Source organism: Microtus ochrogaster, chromosome 4 (assembly GCF_000317375.1).
Source record: "Microtus ochrogaster isolate Prairie Vole_2 chromosome 4, MicOch1.0, whole genome shotgun sequence".
NCBI lineage: Eukaryota > Metazoa > Chordata > Mammalia > Rodentia > Cricetidae > Microtus > Microtus ochrogaster.
Genome location: NC_022011.1, coordinates 79,445,361 through 79,465,719, shown reverse-complemented (window position 1 = coordinate 79,465,719; position 20,359 = coordinate 79,445,361). Strand labels below are relative to the sequence as shown.

The 20,359-nt window shown below is 45.0% G+C and overlaps 1 protein-coding gene across 1 annotated transcript in view; it reads left to right on the top strand.

Annotated features, from left to right (window-relative positions):
- Positions 1-10,372, top strand: part of Lrp2 (LDL receptor related protein 2) — a 128,188-nt gene extending 117,816 nt beyond the window's left edge. Inside the window, exons 71-79 of the mRNA XM_005346519.2 lie at positions 1,699-1,818; positions 3,860-3,950; positions 4,615-4,682; positions 4,853-4,970; positions 5,228-5,357; positions 5,943-6,044; positions 6,392-6,520; positions 8,739-8,810; positions 8,951-10,372. Coding sequence (XP_005346576.1) covers positions 1,699-1,818; positions 3,860-3,950; positions 4,615-4,682; positions 4,853-4,970; positions 5,228-5,357; positions 5,943-6,044; positions 6,392-6,520; positions 8,739-8,810; positions 8,951-9,109 — 989 coding nt within the window. The 3' untranslated portion in view covers positions 9,110-10,372. The remainder of the gene's footprint in view (positions 1-1,698; positions 1,819-3,859; positions 3,951-4,614; positions 4,683-4,852; positions 4,971-5,227; positions 5,358-5,942; positions 6,045-6,391; positions 6,521-8,738; positions 8,811-8,950) is intronic.
- The last annotated feature ends 9,987 nt before the right edge of the window (positions 10,373-20,359 follow it).

The following is a 20,359-nucleotide window of genomic DNA, read 5'->3' as shown; positions in this document are numbered from 1 at the left end:
GAGAGTGGGTATGCGTGGGCATGTCACACATTTCAAATGCAGAAAGAGAACATTATAGGCTAAATAAAATTACATTAATCATGAACAGGGAAAACCGTTAGAAATGTTTCAGTCAGTCCTTGTTGGGAGATAGACTTTTGACATCCTAGGATCTAGCAGACATCAGTCCTGGCTTTAAGAAATCACCACGTGGGTCTGTTTCATGAATGTCAGAAGTTGTGTCTGTTTCTTAAAATAGCAAAACCAGGTACTCAGTCTTGTGAACCCTAGCTTAAAATGTTGATAACTCCTCTTATTTTTGTACTGCTTCTTAGTGAACATGTCTCAGCATCATGTGGAGAAAATGAGGAAAGAAATCAGCCTTTACCAAGTTATACAGTGCCAGGTTCTTTCTTTAGAGAAACTGATAGCTGCTTCTTTACTTATTCTACGTTTAATGAGATGCCTTTAAACTCAAGTCTATCCAATCCCAAGCTCAGGTTTTTTTCTCATCTGGTTTAGTGTTGTATCCTGGTTCTGGCTGAACTCTGTAGGTTTGGATTAGTCATTCCAATCTAAACTGTATTTCTGAATCTTGGGCAGAGTTCTCTGGTGTTCTGAGGCCCTGTGTTAGCCTCAGGAAATTACAGCTCAGAGCTGAGACTCCCAGAAGCTGGGAGTCTCATTCAATTGGTGAATGTGTGTTTTAGTTTCCTTGAGTGGCTTATGGTGATAGGCTTTTCTCAGCTTGTCACCTGAACACTCAATATAATAGTCTGTGTCTTAAGTGACCTGGTGACCTGGCTTTTTCAGTCGGCTGAAGCTCTGGGTGCCAGTTGGAGAAATGTTGACTTGACAAAAGCTTGGTATTTCTACTTCATCCCAAATGTGCTAGACTGGCATTCACTCTGGACCAAGGCCCTTCAAATTTCAGCATGTTTCAGACTGTTTAACTGTCTGTTTACGTGGCTCATTGTAGCCCATGTGTGGGTGTTCTCAGTCTTACGGGTTTTGGTGGTTCAGGGAAATGAATTTTATAGTTATTCTCGACTGTGATTGTATTTTGGATGGTGGAGAATGAAGATCACAGAGTGTTAGTCTGAGGACAGATCTAGGAAACATGAATCTATTTTAACCCCTAGATCCTTCACATTTCCCATAATTCTAGAATTACGTAGAGTTTTGAAATGGTACTAGTTGGGCTCCATCCCAACATTTTGAGTGGCTCCCAGCTCATTCTGTCAAATCAGCTGGTTTCCCTTTGTTTTTTAAATGAGGAAACTGAAGCCCACAACAAAATTCTTTCAGCAAGTTTTGTAGAAAGCAGGGCGGCCTTTGGGTAGATTTGAGTAACGACAAATCTTGCTATAAGACTTGGAACCCTTTGGTCTTTTGAGCCATTTAAAATTGCTTAGCCCCAATAAATGTTAAGTTTAGGTCTGAACCAAGAAGATTTCCCCCTTCCAACAGCAGAGAGGAGTGGCCATGATAGAGACTGAATAGCAAAGAAATCAGATGGGAGGATTGCGCCACTTCAGTGGGGTGGCACAGATCGTAGTGCCAGTGAGTAGGGATCCAGGTAATATGCAATGGGGAAATAATTGGGATGCTGTTTGGGCTTTGCCAGTGCCAGCCAGAGCCACACCAGTTACTAAGCATACAATGTTGGGGTACTCAGTCTCCCGTCAGGACCTAACTATGTTCTCATCTATTTTCCAGTGCCCAACCCTTGCAAGCAGGTCTGTAGCCACCTCTGCCTGCTGAGACCAGGAGGCTACACCTGTGCCTGCCCCCAAGGCTCTGGCTTCTTAAGTGGCAGCGCTGTGGCTTGTGATGCAGGTGAGGATACTCACTGCCTGGAAAGCTGCGGGGCCTTCACTAGCCCCGAGGATTCTATATTTACTACCTTGGCAGATTCAATTTTTATTTCATTTTATTTTATTTTATTTTTTTGGTTTTTCGAGACAGGGTTTCTCTGTGGTTTTGGAGCCTGTTTTGGAACTAGCTCTTATAGACCAGGCTGGCCTCGAACTCACAGAGATCCGCCTGCCTCTGCCTCCCGAGTGCTGGGATTACAGGTGCGCCACCACCGCCCGGCCCTTGGCAGATTCAAATGGGAGTAGCTGGGAAGGGGGATAAGAGAAACAGAAGAGTGGGTGAGACTCGTGTGTGTGTGTGGGGGTGGGGGGGCGCAGCCATGTGGCCATTTATATTAGAAAGACAATTTTGAAGAGCAGCTTTTTGGTAAGGATCTTTCTTCCTTCTCCCTTTGTCCCAGCATTTGCTCAAGGTAGAGAAGCATTTCCTGGGGGTGCAGGAGCAAGCACGGAGCAGTGTTGGGAGGGTATGAGGAGCGGGGGCTGGGGGATCCTCCTGCCTTTCTCACGTGCCCATTTGAGAATTTTAACTATCAAAGGTTTTTGTTTTGGAAGCCGGCTGTGTTACTGAGAAACCAAGTCCAGGTTAAGGCAGGGGTGGTTTGGTGCTCAGTGCCACTGATGGCTTTCTTGGCAAGACCCATTTTTCAGTGGCTCATCTAAATAGTTAATAAGTCATGGTGATGTCTTCCATCCCTAACCTAGACCCTCTGTGTCCTCAGCAGTCTATTTTGTGGCTGACATCCCAAGGTGGGGGTTGGTGGGGTTGAGGGTGGAGCTTCCTGGATGAAGCTGGTGGGGAAATGAAGAGGCAAAAATTTCTACCACTAGGGGGAGCAAGCACTCAAGCAAGGACTGCCCTCATTTGGAGACGTGCTCAGGGAGGAAAGGCCCTTTGATTCTGATCTCCTCTCCTGCCCCATGTGCTCACTCCAGTGGTTGCGGGGGGGGGGGGGGGGGCTTGGGATAACATTCTGCTATTTTGAGGCTGGAGAGAGGGCTAGTGGTATTGGCTGCTCGTTCAGAGGATCCAAGTTCAATTCCCAGCACCCACATGATGACTCACAACGGCCTGTGACAACAGTCCCAGGGGATCTGATCACATCTTCTGGCCTCTGAGGGCACCACAACCATGTGATAGAAACACAAACACTCTGTAAGATTCTCATTTAAAAGAACCTTATCCAAAGTAAGCCTATTAACGGTAATATACAGGGCCTGCTTGCGGTATATTGTTAATGAACTTACCAGTTAGTTCAGTGGTATTTACTGAATGCCTATAAAATACTAGGTATGAATGAAAGTATCAGAGATGTACATGCTAGTAGGAGGACCCCCCCCCCCCCCCCAAAAACCTATGATGGTGTGGAAGGACAGGTGGTCAGAGTATAATGGAAAAGTGGACAGGGACAGTAGGAGCACAGGGGTGGCAGGATTGGCTTGGCTGACCTCTCTGATAAGGGGACTTTGAGAAGAGACCCTCAGAGCCCAGAGGGTAGGCAAACTCCTCAAGTGGGAGTATTCTGGGAGAACCTGAGCAGTAATCCAGTGGCGGGGTCCTTATAACGAGATCCCACGAAAGCTGTCCTTTGGGTGCTTGTGCATCTATGTCTGTGTGTCTGCCTCTTTGTTGATTCTCTGCTGATGCTCTGGAGTCCTGGGCTGCAGTTTCCAGCGACGTCTAATAAACTCTTGTGTTAATGGTTCCCAGAAGAGAATCTGGGGGATTTCAGGGGACACACACATGCTCTGGGGTTAACATCTCTCTCTGCTTAGAGCTAGGAAAGTACTCTGAAGGTCCTCTCACTCCCCAGGGGCTCATCACTGGAAGTTTCCTTTGCTGTAGGGAGCAGGCAATAGCCTGATTTGGGGAGACTCAGTTGGCCTGACTCCACCCCCCCCCAAAAAAAAAACTCCCGCCTCCATCTTGGACAGGTTCTGCATGGTGCAGTGCTCTGCTGCGTGTGGCTGACTAACCCATGCATGGCTTTTCCTTTCTGCAGCCAGCGAACTTCCCATCACCATGCCTCCCCCATGCAGGTGCATGCACGGAGGAAGTTGCTATTTTGATGAGAATGACCTCCCCAAATGCAAGTAAGTCTGACTCTTGAGGTCCCAGCTGTAGGCCTTGGCTCCTGTAGCGAACCCAAGCTCTTTGTATAGCTGGGAAACCAGGTGCAAGATGCTTGCCCAGTTCACTGTTTTCCATGTCTAACCAGCTTGTCCTCCTTTGGGGGAGTCTGCAGCGCTTCCCAAACCATGTCTAGCTTGAGCCCTCTCAGCTCAGGATCTGGCTCCAATGCCCATGTGCATCTCTCAGGGATGCTGCATTGCTGGCACCTCTCGGGACTGCCAGTCATGTGGAAGAATGAGGAGTTAAAGGGTAGCAGCGCGTCTCCCACGCCACCTCCCACCATCACCCGGTATGGTGGCTTAGGAGCGCGTGAGAGCAACTGATAGGATAGGAGAGATGGATGCCTGTTGGAAACCTTCATCACAGCTGTTGGAGGACAGACCTCTGCCGCCTGTCCAGCCTTTGTCTCTATGGAGCAGAGTAGATGCCCACAGGCTTATTTCACGAGGCTCCTCACCCCGCCAGATACACCAGTGCTCTTAGGTCGGCAGGAGAAGCAGATGTGGTACAGGCTGGCTGCCTTGCCTGTCCCTCATGCATTTCACTGGATCAGAGCCCTCTCTGCCTCTGTGCATGCAGCCAGACCTAAGAAAGGTAACCGAATCTCCTTTTGTTGGCTTGCAGGTGTTCTAGCGGCTACAATGGGGAACACTGTGAAGTTGGGCTCTCAAGTGGCATCCCTCCCGGGACAAGTAAGTGTCAGAAATATGAGTGAGCTGCAATAGTCCCAGCTTCCAATAGTCCCAGCTTCCAATAGTCCCAGCTTCCAATAGTCCCAGCTTCCTTTTGATCCAGTCTAGCTTCTCTAGCCCTTCCTTGTCATGGTGGTGACCTTGGCTCTCTGTTTCTGCCCCCTGTGCAGCAATGGCTTTGCTGTTGACATTCCTGATGATCGTCATCATTGGAGCTCTGGTACTCGTTGGATTTTTACACTATAGAAAAACTGGTTCCCTTTTACCTACTCTGCCCAAGCTGCCAAGGTCAGTGCCTGTGTTGGGTTGGCTTTCCGCAAGGGACCCCTTCTAGTTCCTACTCGGATTTTAGATTTGAGAACGCGTGCCTTCATGTGTTCATGTAGACGTGGGGGGGGGCTTGCTGCTGTGTTTGACATGTGCCTCAAGGAGAGAGAACTGCACATTTAAGATTCAGTGCTATGGAAGGGAGGTAATCATTACAAAGATTAAAAATTAATCGTAACAACGCAACGCATTGTTTTCATTGTTTTGGTTCATTCCAGCTTAAGCAGCCTCGCCAAACCCTCTGAAAATGGAAATGGGGTGACCTTCAGATCGGGGACTGATGTTAACATGGACATCGGCGTGTCCCCTTTTGGCCCGGAGATAATTATTGATAGATCCATGGCAATGGTGAGTGGGGGGCACTCACGGATTAGTTGAGGTTTCCCTTTACACTAACGGATGGAAGAAACCCTTCTTGTAAGGAAAAAAACTAATCCTGGGGATATTAAAACGAAGAACACAGTGTGTCCTCTGTAGCCCACAGAGTCGGTGGCACTGTGACTCCACCATCCTCTAAGTGTTATTTGTAGGCAAGGGTGGACGTTGGCCCAGCAGGGGCCTTCCTCTTCTAATGCTCTGCCTCCACCTGCAACCTTCTCTTCCCACCCTGGCCAGAGAGAACAATACCACCCACCTTTTTCTCCACTGTCCCAACCACAGTGAGTTGCATACATTAAAGGGCCCTAGAGAATCCAGCCATGGGAAGAGCATTTGTGCTTTCTGGGGCAGATGGCTTAGCTCATTTTTATCAGTTGGAATAATGGTTTGCTACCTAGAAGCCGTGGGTCTCGCTGTGTTCTCCCCCCACTCTCTCTAAGTGACCTATGTTGGGTGACCTTGTGAAAGTGTGGTGTGCAATCAAGTGTGAGGGAGACGCCTTTCTGTCTGAAGCAGATCGGTGGCTGTGACGTCTCTCCCTCTTCTCCCCACCAGAACGAGCACTTCATCATGGAGGGGGGGAAGCAGCCTGTGGTATTTGAAAACCCAACATATGCAGCCAAGGACAACACTTCCAAAGCGGTCTCAGCAGCTCAGGTGAGATGTCGCATGATCGGCTCTCAGCCGTCTTGCCGCTGAATCGCTCCATGTTGCAGAATGTTGTGCAGGGCCTCTAACCAGTATCTTTTATGGCCAGCAGTGGGAATGAGAGACCGTGATAGTGAGGACGGTACTTGCCTGCCAGGGTGACTTCGTGGCTATTGTTCTCACTTGGGCCAAGCAGTGGTGGTTATTTACAGCTGCCAGGGTCATTCATCTGTGGTATCCAAAATGTGTGTGTGTGTGTGTGTGTGTGTGTGTGTGTGTGTGTGTGTGTGTGTAGAACAAGGTGGCAAACAGAATTTAAGATTAATTTATTCATTTGTTCTTTCAAATCTGCATAGGGGCCATCAATAGGCTCACAGGTGACTGTATCAGAAAATGTGGAAAACCAGAATTATGGAAGTCCCATAGATCCTTCGGAGATCGTTCCAGAGCCGAAGCCAGCCTCCCCGGGTGCCGATGAAAGTCAGGTAACGATGGGAAGAGAAATTTGCAAAGAACTTTGAAACTTAATATCAACCCGTGCGAGACCATGTACAAAGAATGGAAAACAGAATCCAGGTCTAGTTTATCTTCAGAGAAAGGACATCAAATCTGAGACATTCACACAGCACTTGCGCTTCAAGCCTTACTATTACCAATGTCTACCACCAGGTGGCACTACTTATCCCCTTTTCCTCTGAGTCTAGATAGATGGCACCTAATTGTACAGCCAATTATCCCACAAATATTATTGCCTTTAGTGTGCCAGGGAAACTATTTAGTGCTGGAGACTAAAAGGGCCAGGGGATGGAGGGAGACCACCTCCTGATGAATTTTCTTTAGCATATATGTTATACCTTTTCGTAGAATATTTGGGGTATAATTCAACAAGTGCTTTTGAATAACTACTAACTTTAGCGAACACACATGTGGTTATCCCAGGTCTATGTGCTTGGTTCTGAACACCTGTTTTACCTCTGCAAACTACTGTTGTCCTTACCAATGCCTCTCACTGGGGCAAACTCGAAGTGACAGTGCTTCCGGATACAAAACACTGTGTAGGACTCCTCGCTCAGGAGCATCTTCTCTAATTCAGTGTGAAGTTTTACTTTACTATTTCCCAGGGACATTGAAAAGGGCATTGACAATTTGTTTTCTACAGTCCCAAGAATAATGTCAAATGTTCAAGTCCCAGCCTCATTCCCCAAGGCAGTGCTAGACTTACTTTTTATTCTTGATGTTTTCTTCCTAGTCCAAGTCCTAGTAATATTCTTTAGTCAGAAGTAGCTCCTTAGAGGGGTAAGGCAGCAAGAAGTTGCTCCATCTCCCAGTTGCCCTAGGCCCCAGAAACAGGATGGACATGGAGGGATTGTGGAGAATGAGAGCCAAGCATCACCAATTCCAGCACAGCTGTCCATATTTGCAGCCCATTGGTTCTTGCACTTCGCCTCAGTGCAAGCGGAGAGGAGATCCTCCAAGTTCTGTTATCTACATCCCCGCCCTACCCTCCCCCCCACCCCCCGCAGGTCCAGGGATCCCGTATCTGTGACTCCTGGGACACTAAATAGTCACTTGGCTGTAGACAGCAGAAGCCCTTAGTTAGCCCACTGAGGATATTAATGTCTAAAGGAGTCTTGCAAGTTTAGCTTTCTTCGTAAATATGCAGAAAATACTCGGACCCTATTGCTCAGTCCTGTTGTTTCCCACAAGTTGCACTGACCTGCATGGGATCTCCCAAAGATGTAGGGGGAATGAGAACCACCACATTCCTCTCCTTAGCCTTATTCAGTTCCAAGGAGTTATTGTAGCCTGAGACAATGACACCTTTCCAAATAAAGGGCTCTGACCTCTGTGTATGTCTCCATCTTCCCTTGTTGGTGACATACAGAAGAGTTGTGTGGGTTAGGTGAACGGTCTTGCCTCTCTTCCATAGTCATGGGCTACAGGCACCGTATTTCACAGCCATCTTGAAAACATAGGGGTTACCTGAGCTGCCTGTGGTGGGGGCCTGCCAAAGAGGTGGCCTGTACTACAACCACCTTTTCAGTAGGGTGGGGGCAACCTACTGAAGTGTATGTGTGTGTGTGTGTGTATGTTTGTGAGGACGAGGTGTCTTTGGGTCATTCAATACGCGGACCTCTCTTAATATGACTTAATATGTGTCACACAGGGGGAACAGAAAACCCTGCATCAAGGGATTTTTGAGATAAAATTAGAACCTCATAAAATTCTTAAGCCAGTTCCTGACACTCAGTAAGTGTCAGTTTGTCAGTTGTGATGACAACGATGATGACGACAATGACAACGATGATGACGTTTGTGGTGAAGCCGGAGTGGGTATTCTGGCCAAGACAATTTTGGAAACCAGAGAGCTTTTCTTGAGCTTCTCAGCTGCTCTAGAAACCTGTGTGTCTATGCTCTGTACCCGACTAGTGGCACGGCAAATCTTCTAGATGACATGGGTCCAGATTCACACACCACACATTCACACTAAGAAAAGATTTTGAAATTGTTACATTAAAATAGCCGAGAGAGTCTTAGTTACTACTGTCCAGGAACCAGAAGAGGAATTGAACAATATGCTACTTAAGCAACATCCCTAAGTTACTTTATTTTTCAATAAGAATTTAAAAACCTAGGAAAAGACACCCACAAAGAAGACAAAATAGAAAACTTCATCTTCTTCCATCTCCTCTTTTCATTCAGGGTGCAAAATGGAACATCTTCAAACGAAAACCCAAACAGACCACGAATTTTGAAAATCCGATCTACGCAGAGGTAACTTTTAATCCCTGTTCTGTTCTAAGCCCAGACACTCACCTCTTTGGTGCGTATTGAGATTATTTGGGACAAACTGGCAAAGGTTCTTGCCACGCTGGGGACGTAAGTGACTAACTCATGTCTTGTTGCGGTTGTAGATGGACAGTGAGCAGCAGGAAGGTGTGACTGTGGCCCCCCCTCCATCACCTTCTCTCCCTGCTAAAGCTTCAAAAAGGCAATCGACCCCAGGCTACAGTGCAACAGAAGACACCTTCAAGGATACTGCAAACCTTGTTAAAGAGGATTCGGATGTATAGCCATGCCTGCTCTCTAGGGAATCTGTAGACACTCACTTTTGCACATATATTTTTTACAGACAAATGAAGAAAGAGTTAACATTCAGTACTTTATTAAAAGATATATTTTTCTCTGTTTGCCTATAGTTGAAAGTGTGTTGCGTGTCTTTTTTTTTTTACTCATGCCATTTCATATTTTTGCAAATATCAAGAGGTACTGTGTATACCTTGCACTGATGTTGTCCCGAGGCTGATGTTGTCATGGGTGGTGTTGTACTTCTATAAAATTTGGAAGGATTAGTACGTCTTTGCATTTGCTGGTGAAAGTACCTATTGAGTGGGTTGGTGAGCTGAAGAATAAAGGATCTAGTGAGGAAAGGAGTTGGTTGAGGGCCTCGATTATGTCAAAGAAGAGATACAACTCACATTTCCTTTAGAACAAACTAGGAAAGGCGTCCAAGCTTCATTTGTGTATCCATTTTTACACACCAGCTCTTAGACTAATAATCGGTGTTCAGTGTTCCATGTCAACTTGCTCAGTAAGTGTACTGAGAGAGGCTAATGTTGGTTACATAGACTGTAGATGCTTCAGACAACACGGAAGGTACAAAAAGTGATTCGGTTGGACCCTTCGGTGTGATTCTGGCTTCTAACCCCAGCTATGTCTTGAATGTGCTCTCCCTAGTTGCCAAGCCAACATTCGTGTCTGTCACCCTATGTCCCATACTGAGTTTGTATTTTGCTGAATGAGTTTCTCTGCTTGATGGACCTTAAATCAACGTACGCCCTTGCCTGGTGTCTCAGGTGTCATCCGCCTTAGTCACTGGAGTTTGGTAGCTGATTAAAACCAAACCCATGTCCCCAATAAGTGGGGTGCCAAACAGATACTGGTGAAGCTGGGTGTTTGCCTCTGTGTACAAAATATTATTATAGAGTATTTATTTCCTTGGTTGACAATGACGAGAAAGGGAAAACATTCTTCTTGAGTCTTTTTCAGGACTTTGCCTAAATCTGTACATTTGTGTCAGGATGTACTGTCCATCCCAGCTCTTCTTATTCTTTACGACAGGGACCATGGCATGAATATACATTTTTTTTTCCATAGCAAGTAGCATCCCTGGTTCTCTGTGCTAATATTGCACATGTGTTAAACAATGAATGAATGGAAGGGTGGGAGGATGAATGAATGAATGAAACATACTACTGATTATTTTATTCTCCAGTTCTCAAAATATTTCGTTGCTCATATTTTGAGTGCTGATTGTAATTACTTTGATTAGAATAAAAAGCAACTGGAAATGATGCTGCTGAAAATGTCTAATAAATGTGTATTTTATCAGAGGTCTTTTGTGTCTCTGTGCCCTTCCTTCTCGAGCCTTGGTGATGAATCACTTGAGTTGTGCAGGGTTGCTCTCTGTCACACCCATTCCCTGCTGCTTCTTCCACTTCCCAATGCATTTTTGAATGAAGACAGTTATGGGGATGATCCAGTTTCAGGTTTCAGCTGGGCCCTTGGAAGGATGACTTTATCCCATTCGAAGCTGGAATGGAGACTAGAAAAGGGTTTGGTTATGTTTTATTGTCTTGGTGTCCTTGTCATAGTGCGGAGAGCTGCAGGTGAATTTCACCTTCTCTAAATGTTTCTAAGAACATTGTTTCAGTAAAAGATGGGGAGCCCCCACCCCCTTGCATAATTCCCAGTATCTAGCACCAGAATGAAATTGATATGTGAAAGTATTCTCTTTCCAGTTTCTAGACATTGGGGCACAGGGCCTCTTAGTTGGCTTACTAGTCTCTCAGGAGCCCGTTACACCTGTATCGCTTTTCTGGAAGAACTTAAAGGAGCACAATGGGAATTCCACCCTGACAACGTGGAGGAATTCGCTACAAAGAAAAGAGAACTGCTTGTCTCTAAGAGAGCAACTGGGTTAACCGCTTCTAAAGTAAATTTTTTGGTTGCGTCTTTGGCAACTTGTGAAAACTTTTTTGGGAGAGAAGTCTTAATTTTGGAAGTCAAGAAGCCTTGAGCTGCTCTTGGCACAGTGTCTCACCACTTCAATCACATTTCAAGGGATCTGAATTCAGACTGTAGGGCAATGAGGCTTCATTTGTAAATGCACCTACGCAGGCGCGCATCCCCCTCCCTTCATGCACGCACGCACGCACGCACGCACGCAGCACTCACGCAACGCACAGTTGTGTCGATGATGGTGGTAGCTGCAGGGGAATACATGACTCCTTTGTTTAATGCGATAGAGGCAGACTCCAGTCCTGGAGCTGGTGAACTCTGGCCAACTGAACAGCACATGCGACTCAAGTCTCCCAGACTTGCCGCTTAGCAGGGAGATAGAAGGATTGGCTGTGTTCTGTCTAAATTCTCCCTACGGCTCCGTGCTTTATCTTGACTCCGATCTTCACTGGGAATTTAGTTCACTCAGATTCACCGAGGCTGTTTCAGTCAGCACCCAGCTCGCTACACGAACTTCAAAGGAAGTTCATATCCTGACTTCGTCTTCAAATGTCGCCTCTCTCTGGGTAAGCTGTCAACATACTATACTTGAGGGAAAAACTTTTTTTTTTTCATTAAATATTTGGCACTCTTTGCAAAGAAACTCTGCAAATGTCTTTAGAGAGCCAAAGCCTCAGGAAATGATGTGGGCCTATGGTCCCAGGTTGAGGTTTCTAGGGTACAAAGTTGGCCCTACATAGGGAGCAAGTTTGGAAGAACCAGTGGCATCCTAATGGCTTCTGATGGGATGGAAAGTTGTCAAATGGGCTCCGGAGTAAAGAACAAAGAAGCTTAGAAGGAAAACCAGTTTTATTTTTTAGGAGTTAAACTTTTTAGGAGTTAAATTTTTGTTTTTCACTTTTAGTAATGGTAAAAACCATGGAATATTACATTTAAACTGTTTTGTTATATCTCTGCATATGAGGTGTGTTCGCGTGCCCTAGTGTGTATCTGGGGCCAGAGAGCCATGTTGGAGTCTGTTCTCTCCTTCCTTCATAGACCCCAACCATAGAACTCAGGTTGTCTGGTTCACACAGCAAACATATTTACTGTTTCCAACAGTAATTTATCTTTCCAACATTGCTTCTTGTTTTTATCTGCTTTTGAGGCTCTGCCACATAGCCCAGGCTAGCCTCAAACTCATGGTTCTGATTAAGATTGCCAAGCTAAAATTGTATCCTTATCCAAATAAATCTTTATTGTTTTTCAGGATGGCTTTGGGAGGTTGCCTATAAAGGTTTCACTGAGGCATGATATTCTAAAGTTCAGACTGAGTTAGAGCTCAGCCAGGAAGAAAGCTCAGCCTAGCTTGGTCCAGCAGAAAGTCATAAGTCAGCTGTGATATCCTGTGAGTTACATCTTACAAAGGGCTTTGGCTACAGTGGTCAGAGTGTAAATCACCTATGTTTGTGAGTAAAGGAGGGGCTGCCAAGCCCAGGATTGGTCATGACTCTCATACTGACTGACTTTGGTTAAGCTACTGGACTTTTCTGATTTTCAGTTAACCGTTAAAAAAGAAAAAAAATAGTCTTAAAAAAAAAGCAAAAGGAAGGAAAAGAAGGAAGCAAAGAAAGAATATGGAGATAGGTTGGAGATGTTTATGAATGGTAGACTCCCTGTGAAGTCCTGAGTTCTGTCCCTAGCAGCAACAGCACATCACTACCCCCAAATAAACTCACAAAACAGACAAACACACCACACTCCAGGGCTCTCAGGAAAATAGCATTTACTCATTTGCTAATACTGAGTAAATAGCTAAGCAACAACAAGAGGTCTTGTTCACTGACCCTCAGGTAAAGCTTCACATTTAATCTCCTGGAAACTCAACAAAGGAAGTATTATCTTAATGTTGTTAAAGACCAGGGAACTAAGAGAACACATGGAAGGAAGCTTTGTTGACCTTAGATTACAACTTGACCTGCCTGGTACAATGTCATATCCTAGAGAGAACTCTGCTTCATATCCTAGAGAGAACTCTGCTTTTAGTTCCTACCCCACATCGTTTCTGTTTCTCCTTGTGAACGAGACCTTTGTGTGGAGGCAGAGTAGCATATGGTACGTTTCAGAGAGACACCAGCGGCTGGACCCTTCAGTTCCTATCTACTCTGGTCTCAAATGTGGTTCCACCAGCTCTGTTCTGGACAGTATTAGTGGTCAGGTTTAGGTATTAAGGGTTGTAGCTTCCTGTTTACCTTCATCCCAGTGAACTTTTTGACCCATTCCTCATCACCTCTCATACTCCACTAGAAGCCTAAGTCTTGAGATCCTAAAAGACTCAAGAACTCAGAGAAGCAGGAATATGACATCTTCCTCTACCAATGTCTGATGTCATAGAAATGCCCTGCGCGTCTGAAAAATCCTAGCACTTCCCAGTTCCATGGTAAATTCTGAATTCTCAGAAGACTATTCGCTGTCTCCCATTTGGAGCTCAGCTATATGTGTAGCCCTGGTCAGCACTGGGATGCTGGTCCAGAAAGAGGACCATTCCTCCCCTTCCCTTTCTCATCCCTCTCCTTTTCCCAGTGGCCAGAGCCCATCCCAGGAGTTAACTGAGTTCGGCGGCAGATGTCATGAAAATAGCACCCTAAGTGCTGTCTCTGCTGCGTCCCCACGGTCCTCCTGGGGAAAGGAAACTCAGAAAAGAGCACATATCAGGGAGGGAAGAACTCTTAAAAGGATTTCCCTTGTTTGCTAGGTAAGGTGGCGTAGGCCTTTGATCCCAGCACTCAGTGGGCAAAGGCGGGTGGATCGCTGAGTTAAAAGGCTAAACCTGGTCTACAGAGTGAGTTTCAGGAGCTCCCTAGAGGAAACCCCATCTTGAATTTTTTCTTTATCATATTAATATATATTAATTGCATAAAACAATGGGTTTCATTCTGACATACTCATAGGCATCTTTGATTGTATTAACTATTTTTTTTTAAATCTGTATTACAAGTATGAGAGAAAACATGGCATGTTTTTCTGGGTTCAGCTTATCACATTTTTTTTTAAATTTATTTATTTATTAAAGATTTCTGTCTCTTCCCCGCCACCGCCTCCCATTTCCCTCCCCCTCCCCCAATCAAGTCCCCCTTCCTCCTCAGCCTGAAGAGCAATCAGGGTTCCCTGCCCTGTGGGAAGTCCAAGGAACCCCCACCTCCATCCATATCTAGTAAGGTGAGTATACAAACTGCCTAGGCTCCTACAAAGCCAGTACGTGCAGTAGGATCAGAGACCCATTGCCATTGTTCTTGAGTTCTCAGTAGTCCTCATTGTCCGCTATGCTCAGTGAGTCCGGTTATCCCAGGCTTTTTCAGACCCAGGCCAGCTGGCCTTGGTGAGTTCCCAATAGAACATCCCCATTATCTCCGTGTGTGGGTGCACCCCTTGTGGTCCTGAATTCCTTGATCGTGCTCTCTCTCCTTCTGCTCCTGATTTGGACCTTGAGAATTATGTCCGATGCTCCAATGTGAGTCTCTGTCTCTGTCTCCTTTCATCGCCTGATGAAGGTTAATATTCAGGAGGATGTCTATATGTTTTTCTTTGGGTTCTTCTTATTTAGCTTCTCTAGGATCACTAACTATAGGCTCAATGTCCTTTGTTTATGGCTAGAAACCAAATATGAGTGAGTACATCCCATGCTCCTCTTTTTGGGTCTGGCTTACCTCACTCAGGATAGTGTCTTGAATTTTGCATGCAAATGGATGGAAATAGCTTATCACATTTTATATAACCATTTCCAGTTCTCTCTGTTTCTTTCCAAGCATTTTGTTCTTATTCATGGCTGAATAATACTCCACTTAATAGATGTTTTTTTTTTCCCTGCCCCTCCCAATAAGTTTCTCTGTTGACTCAGTAAGCTAGATCAAGCTGAAGTGAAAAAGAATAACAACAGGCATGTCGAGCAAAGCGGCTCTGGAGCCAGAGAAGTCTCACACCTGATCCAGGGAGGGAAGTTTTATAGGTTGTAGGTGAGGCGCGACGATGCGTCTGCCACAAGCTGGGCTTGTGCCCAAGTGTGGTCAAAGGCTGAGCGTTTAGTTGGGGACTTAGGTGGCTGGCAACTTCGGGGTAAACTGCCACAACCACCCAGAATTTGGAATTGGGCTTTTTGGCACCTTTTGTTTGTTTGGAGACTCTCTGAGTGGGCGGGGTTTGGGGGAGAGAGAGAGAGAGAGAGAGATATGGAATGGGGGTTTCCAATAAACACAGATGTGCCAGTACCTTTATTATGTGCTGACTTAGATTGTTTTGCATGTCTAACCAGGAGTGGTACAACTAGATCAAACGGTAGTTTCACTTTAAATCGAGAAACCTGAGGGATTCGTTTTTATGCGCTTGTACTAGTGAACTTTTTGCTACTATAATGAAATCCTTAATATAGGCTACTGAAGAAGGAAAAGGTTTATTTAGCCCAGAGGCTTGGGAAGTTCGAGCCTAACCAACAAAGAGCAGCCCTTTTGCAAGTGTAATGGGGAGACCCGGTCACACCCTCCAGTGACTCAAACACCTTCCCATGGGCCCTACTGCCTTTTAAAACTTCCCCTGCCTCCCCACAGTGTCATCACCATGGAGACCAAACCTCTGTGGCCTTTAGGAAGGCATCATTAAACCATACCCAGACCACAGCAAGAACCACATTAGAGAAAAGGCGCTTGGGAGAAGTTGTGGGACCAAGGAGGGTCTGGGGCACGAGTGACTTGGCCAGGGTCTTAGGGGCTGCAGTCTGGCACTCAAACCGCAATGCCTTAGAATCAAGAGTCAGGTTTTCCTTATGGGTCGTCAGGAGACCAACCAGGCTGAACAGCAAAATGAAGTTAGATTTGCAAGCCAGAGACCAGAGTTCAGCACACACCGTGTCTCCTAGGCAGAGGCATGTCTTTGAAGCATTTAATCTTTCTGAGGGCAGTGTTCAAAACGGTGATGGGAGTAAGTGTATTTGAGAACAAGAGACACGCAAAACATTCTTCTCAGTTGCAATCACCTATGGCTCTTGCCTTTCCTCATCCAAGTGTGAAATGCCGTCTGCCGACCGTGTTTATGAATATGCTATTTTTATCCACTAAATATAATAAAGAGTTCTTTCAGTTGCTTTCTGTTCTAATTACTTTTTGATTTTGCTTTCTGGGACAGCATCTTAGTACATAGCCCAGGTGGTTTTGAACTTATGATCCTCCTGCCTCACCCTTCCAAATGCTAGGATTACAGAAACGCACCACCACACTTTGAAGCTTAAATGATTTTTATTAATTAATTATTTGTGTCCTTCAGCACAACACTCAGTCTTCTCCAAATCTAGTTTTCTTACCAGTAAAATGAGGCCTCAAGGTGTCACTTAGTTCATCAAATTATTGAGAAGGTATTGGGCCGTGCGTACCGCACATATCCGCATAAAAAGCATCTGATAAAGGTCTCTTCTCTCTATTGCCCGCGCACACTTTCTGACTTACTTTGGGCTCGCTCATACGGCTGCTTGTGCAAGTTTCCTTGACATTTTTCAGAAGTACAGATAATCTTACTTCACTTCCTGCCGAAATGGAAAGGCAGCTGTGTCTTTAGCCAGCTGGGGCTGAGTGCAGGGATCTTCCATGGTTCTGCAAAGGAGCCTTCTCTGCTTGCTCCTCATTGGGGTTTCCGTGAAAAGGGCTGCAACCCAAATCCTGGGTCAAGGTCCGGGGCTATTTTTGGTTTTCCTCTTGACTATTCTTCCTTCCGCCCCCTAACTGTTTTGAAGACTTAATTTATTTTAAATTATGTGTGCATAGAGGAGCATGTGCACATGCATGCCTGTGCCTGTGGAGGTCAGAGGCTTTGCATCCCCCTGGAGCTGGAGTTAGTGGTAGCAGTCAGCTGCCTGATGTGGGTGCTGGGAATTGATCCTGTGTTCTCGGTAGAAGGAACAAACTCTCTTACCCACTGGCCATCTCTCTATCTCTCTTCCCTATTCTGGGGGTCAGGGCTTCATTCTGCAGCCCAAGCTGCTCTGGAACTCACTACAACCTTGCACTTACAGCTATCCTCCTGTTTCACCTTCCCAAATCTTGAGATTGCACATGTATGAGCTACCAGATCTGACTTGCCCATTTTCAGGAAGGTTCTCTTGGGTCACTCAGCTACTTTGTTGCCTAAAGAAGAAATGGGGTCTCCTCAGTTTGTTCCCTCTTTTAAAAAAAGTCATGGGTCCTTTGTCACAATGTTCAGGTTAGGGGATGGGGAAATTCAACTTCAAGTCCATCAGCAGGACATGGTGGTACACATTTATAACCCTAGCAATCAGGAGGCTAAGATAGAAGCCTTGTTAGAAATTTGAGGCTGGCTTAGGCTATGGAATAAAACTTTGTATAAAAAATAAAAAGAAAAGGAAAAGTAAACAAAACAAAACTCAAAACCGCTGCTCTGCCCACAGTGTTTCCTGTGGTGTCCACTTTCATTACATGAAGTTAGCAAAGTACAAGGGGACAATTTTGCTGAATCATTATCCGGGAAAGTGACATGGTTCACGGGACTACAGTGGCAACCACACAGAAAGCCACCGAAGACTGTATGAGAACCTTCAACAAGATGAATGTGGCCATTGTCTTTGATGACGATAGTATTTAGAGTTCAAACCCTACATGAGTTGACTTCAATAGTAGAAGATGAATTGTCTCATCTTGTTTTATTGTTTTTATTGAGCTATATATTTTTCTCTGCTCCCTTCCCTTCATCCCCCTTTACCCTCTCCCATGAGCCCCTACTCTCCCAATTTACTCAGGAGATCTTATCTTTTTCTACTCCCTTTGTCCATCTCTCTTAGGATTCTCTTTGCTGTGTAGGTTGTCTGGGGTTGTGGACTATAGTTTAGTTATCTTCTTTGCTTTGTGTCGAGAAGCCATTTATAAGTGAGTACATATTATATTCATCTTTCTGGGTTACCTCACTCAATATGTATTTTTTCTAGATCCATCAATTTGCATGCAAATTTCAAAGTATCATATTTCTTTTTTTATCACTGTGTAGTACTCTATTGTGTAGATATACTATTCTTTATCCATTCTTCAGTTGAGGGGCATTTGGGTTGTTTCCAGGTTCAGGCTATGACAAACAATGCTGCTATGAACATAGCTGAGCACATGTCCTTGTGGTACAATTGAACATCCTTTGGGTATATACCCAAAAGTGGTATTGCTGGGTCTTGAGGTAGGTTGTTTCCTAATTTCCTGAGAACTCTCCATACTGTTTTCCAAAGCAACTGTACAAGTTTGCACTCCCACCAGCAATGGAGTAGTGTTCCCCTTACCCCACATCTTCTCCAGCATAAGCTGTCATCAGTGTTTTTGATCTTGGTTATTATAATAGGTGTAAGATGGAATCTCAGAGCTGTTTTGATTTGCATTTTTCTGATGGCTAAGGATGTTAAGCATTTCCTTAAGTGTCTTTCAGTAATTTGAGATTGGTCTGTTGAGAGTTCTCTGTACCCCATTTTTTTAAATTGAATTATTTATTCTGTTGATGTCAAGTTTCTTGAGTTCTTTGTATATTTTGGAGATCAGACCTCTGTCTGATGTGGGGTTGGTGAAGATCTTTTCCCATTCTGTAGGCTGCCGTTTTGTCTTGTTGACCATGTCCTTTGCTTTACAGAGGCTTCTCAGTTTCAGGAGGTCCCATTTATTAATTGTTGCTTTCAGTGTTTGTGCTATTGGGGTAATATTTAGGAAATGATCTCCTAACCAGTGAAAACATTTAACCCTGTAAGAAAGACTAGCATTGCTTCTAGGAGAATGCTGACAGTAGAGACCAGTAGTCCCAGCTGCCACCCTGGTTTTAGGATGTAGGGCAAATTGTGAAACCCACCCAGGCTCTGCTTTTCTTTGTAGGAATTTTGCAATGTTGTTGTATAATGATGAAATTAGACAATGATGCATGCAATGAACGCAAGTTAATTAATAATTAGCAGTTATACTGCACAGTGCTTTGTTACATAGCAGTTGTTCAACACTGGGTATCAGCCATCATCATTATAGCCACTACCATCATCACTGCCATCATCTTGTCTCTTCAAGTGTTTCAGGAGGAGGCACTGGGCTTACTTCTCTGTTCTTGTCACTCTTTGAGGTTAGTTCTCTTACTATGCAATAGGGCCCTTCTGTTGTCACCCAGATATAAGAAACACATCTCTTTCTGCCCAAGTCCGACTCTGTCCTGAATCTGGCAAAGAACGTGTTCCCAGTCCCCACTTTTCCTGTGCATTATTCTCTTTCCTTTGAAATTATGAGGTGAGTGAGAGATTCACAGGCCTTGCAACTTGGCAGCCGTGACATAGCATCCTTTGAGGCCAGTCCTCCAGCCTCTAATCCTCCTTCCCCATTGTCACAGTCTCACAGGCAGGACTCTGCAGGAGAGACTCAGAAAACTGACAATGTTTTAGCCCACACACCTTGACCGTTCTTTTCACCATTCTGTCTGCCCTTCCCGTCAAACTTACAAAACTGAGAAGAATGAAAGTTGCAATGCACCTCTTGTTCTTGTCTTTGGCCAGCCAGTTCAAGTAGCAGATTGAGATGTGTTCTGCCACAAACCTAAGTTTGTTTTACAATGTGCCTACAACATGAAGAAAGCCTGGTGTTCCTTAGCAGTATTCTAAGATTTGACAAATGCTGCTGCTCAGTTTTTAAGACCGAGCAAGCTGTTTTCCTTGTCTCTACTCTCCAGCCAGTCTTCAAGCGAACGGGAAGAGCAGTGATGGTTTCTTGCTAAAGGGCTTCACCCACAAGTCTTTCTTCAAGACTCGACGAGAAGGGCTCCCACACAGGGTCCTCATGAAGAATAAAAAAATACTTTCAAACAACAGTACCAGGCAAACAAAACAAAACAAACTTTCATTATTTTTATGTTGTATGTACATGTATGTGCACATGTGTGTAGGCACCCACGGAGGCCAGAAAAGGGCATTGGATTTCCTGGAGCTGGAATTATAGGTGGTTGTGAGCGGCCCAATGTGTGCAAGAACTGAAGAGGTAGTGTGTGCTTTAACCACCGTGCCATCTCTCCAGACCCTCCCAAGGATTTGAAGAGACACGTTTGAGAAAGATGCTCACAGGTGAGAAGACAAGGATGCTTTTACTACACTAGGGACTTAAACAACAGAAAATTACTGCTGTACTTCTGGTGATTAAAAGTCAGAAATCAAGATGGTGGTAGGGTTGGCTCTTTAAAGGCTGTGTGGAAAGGCCTGCTCAGGCCTCTCTCCATGTGCTGTAGATAACCACCTTATACTGTATCTATTAGCTTATTGCCCTCCT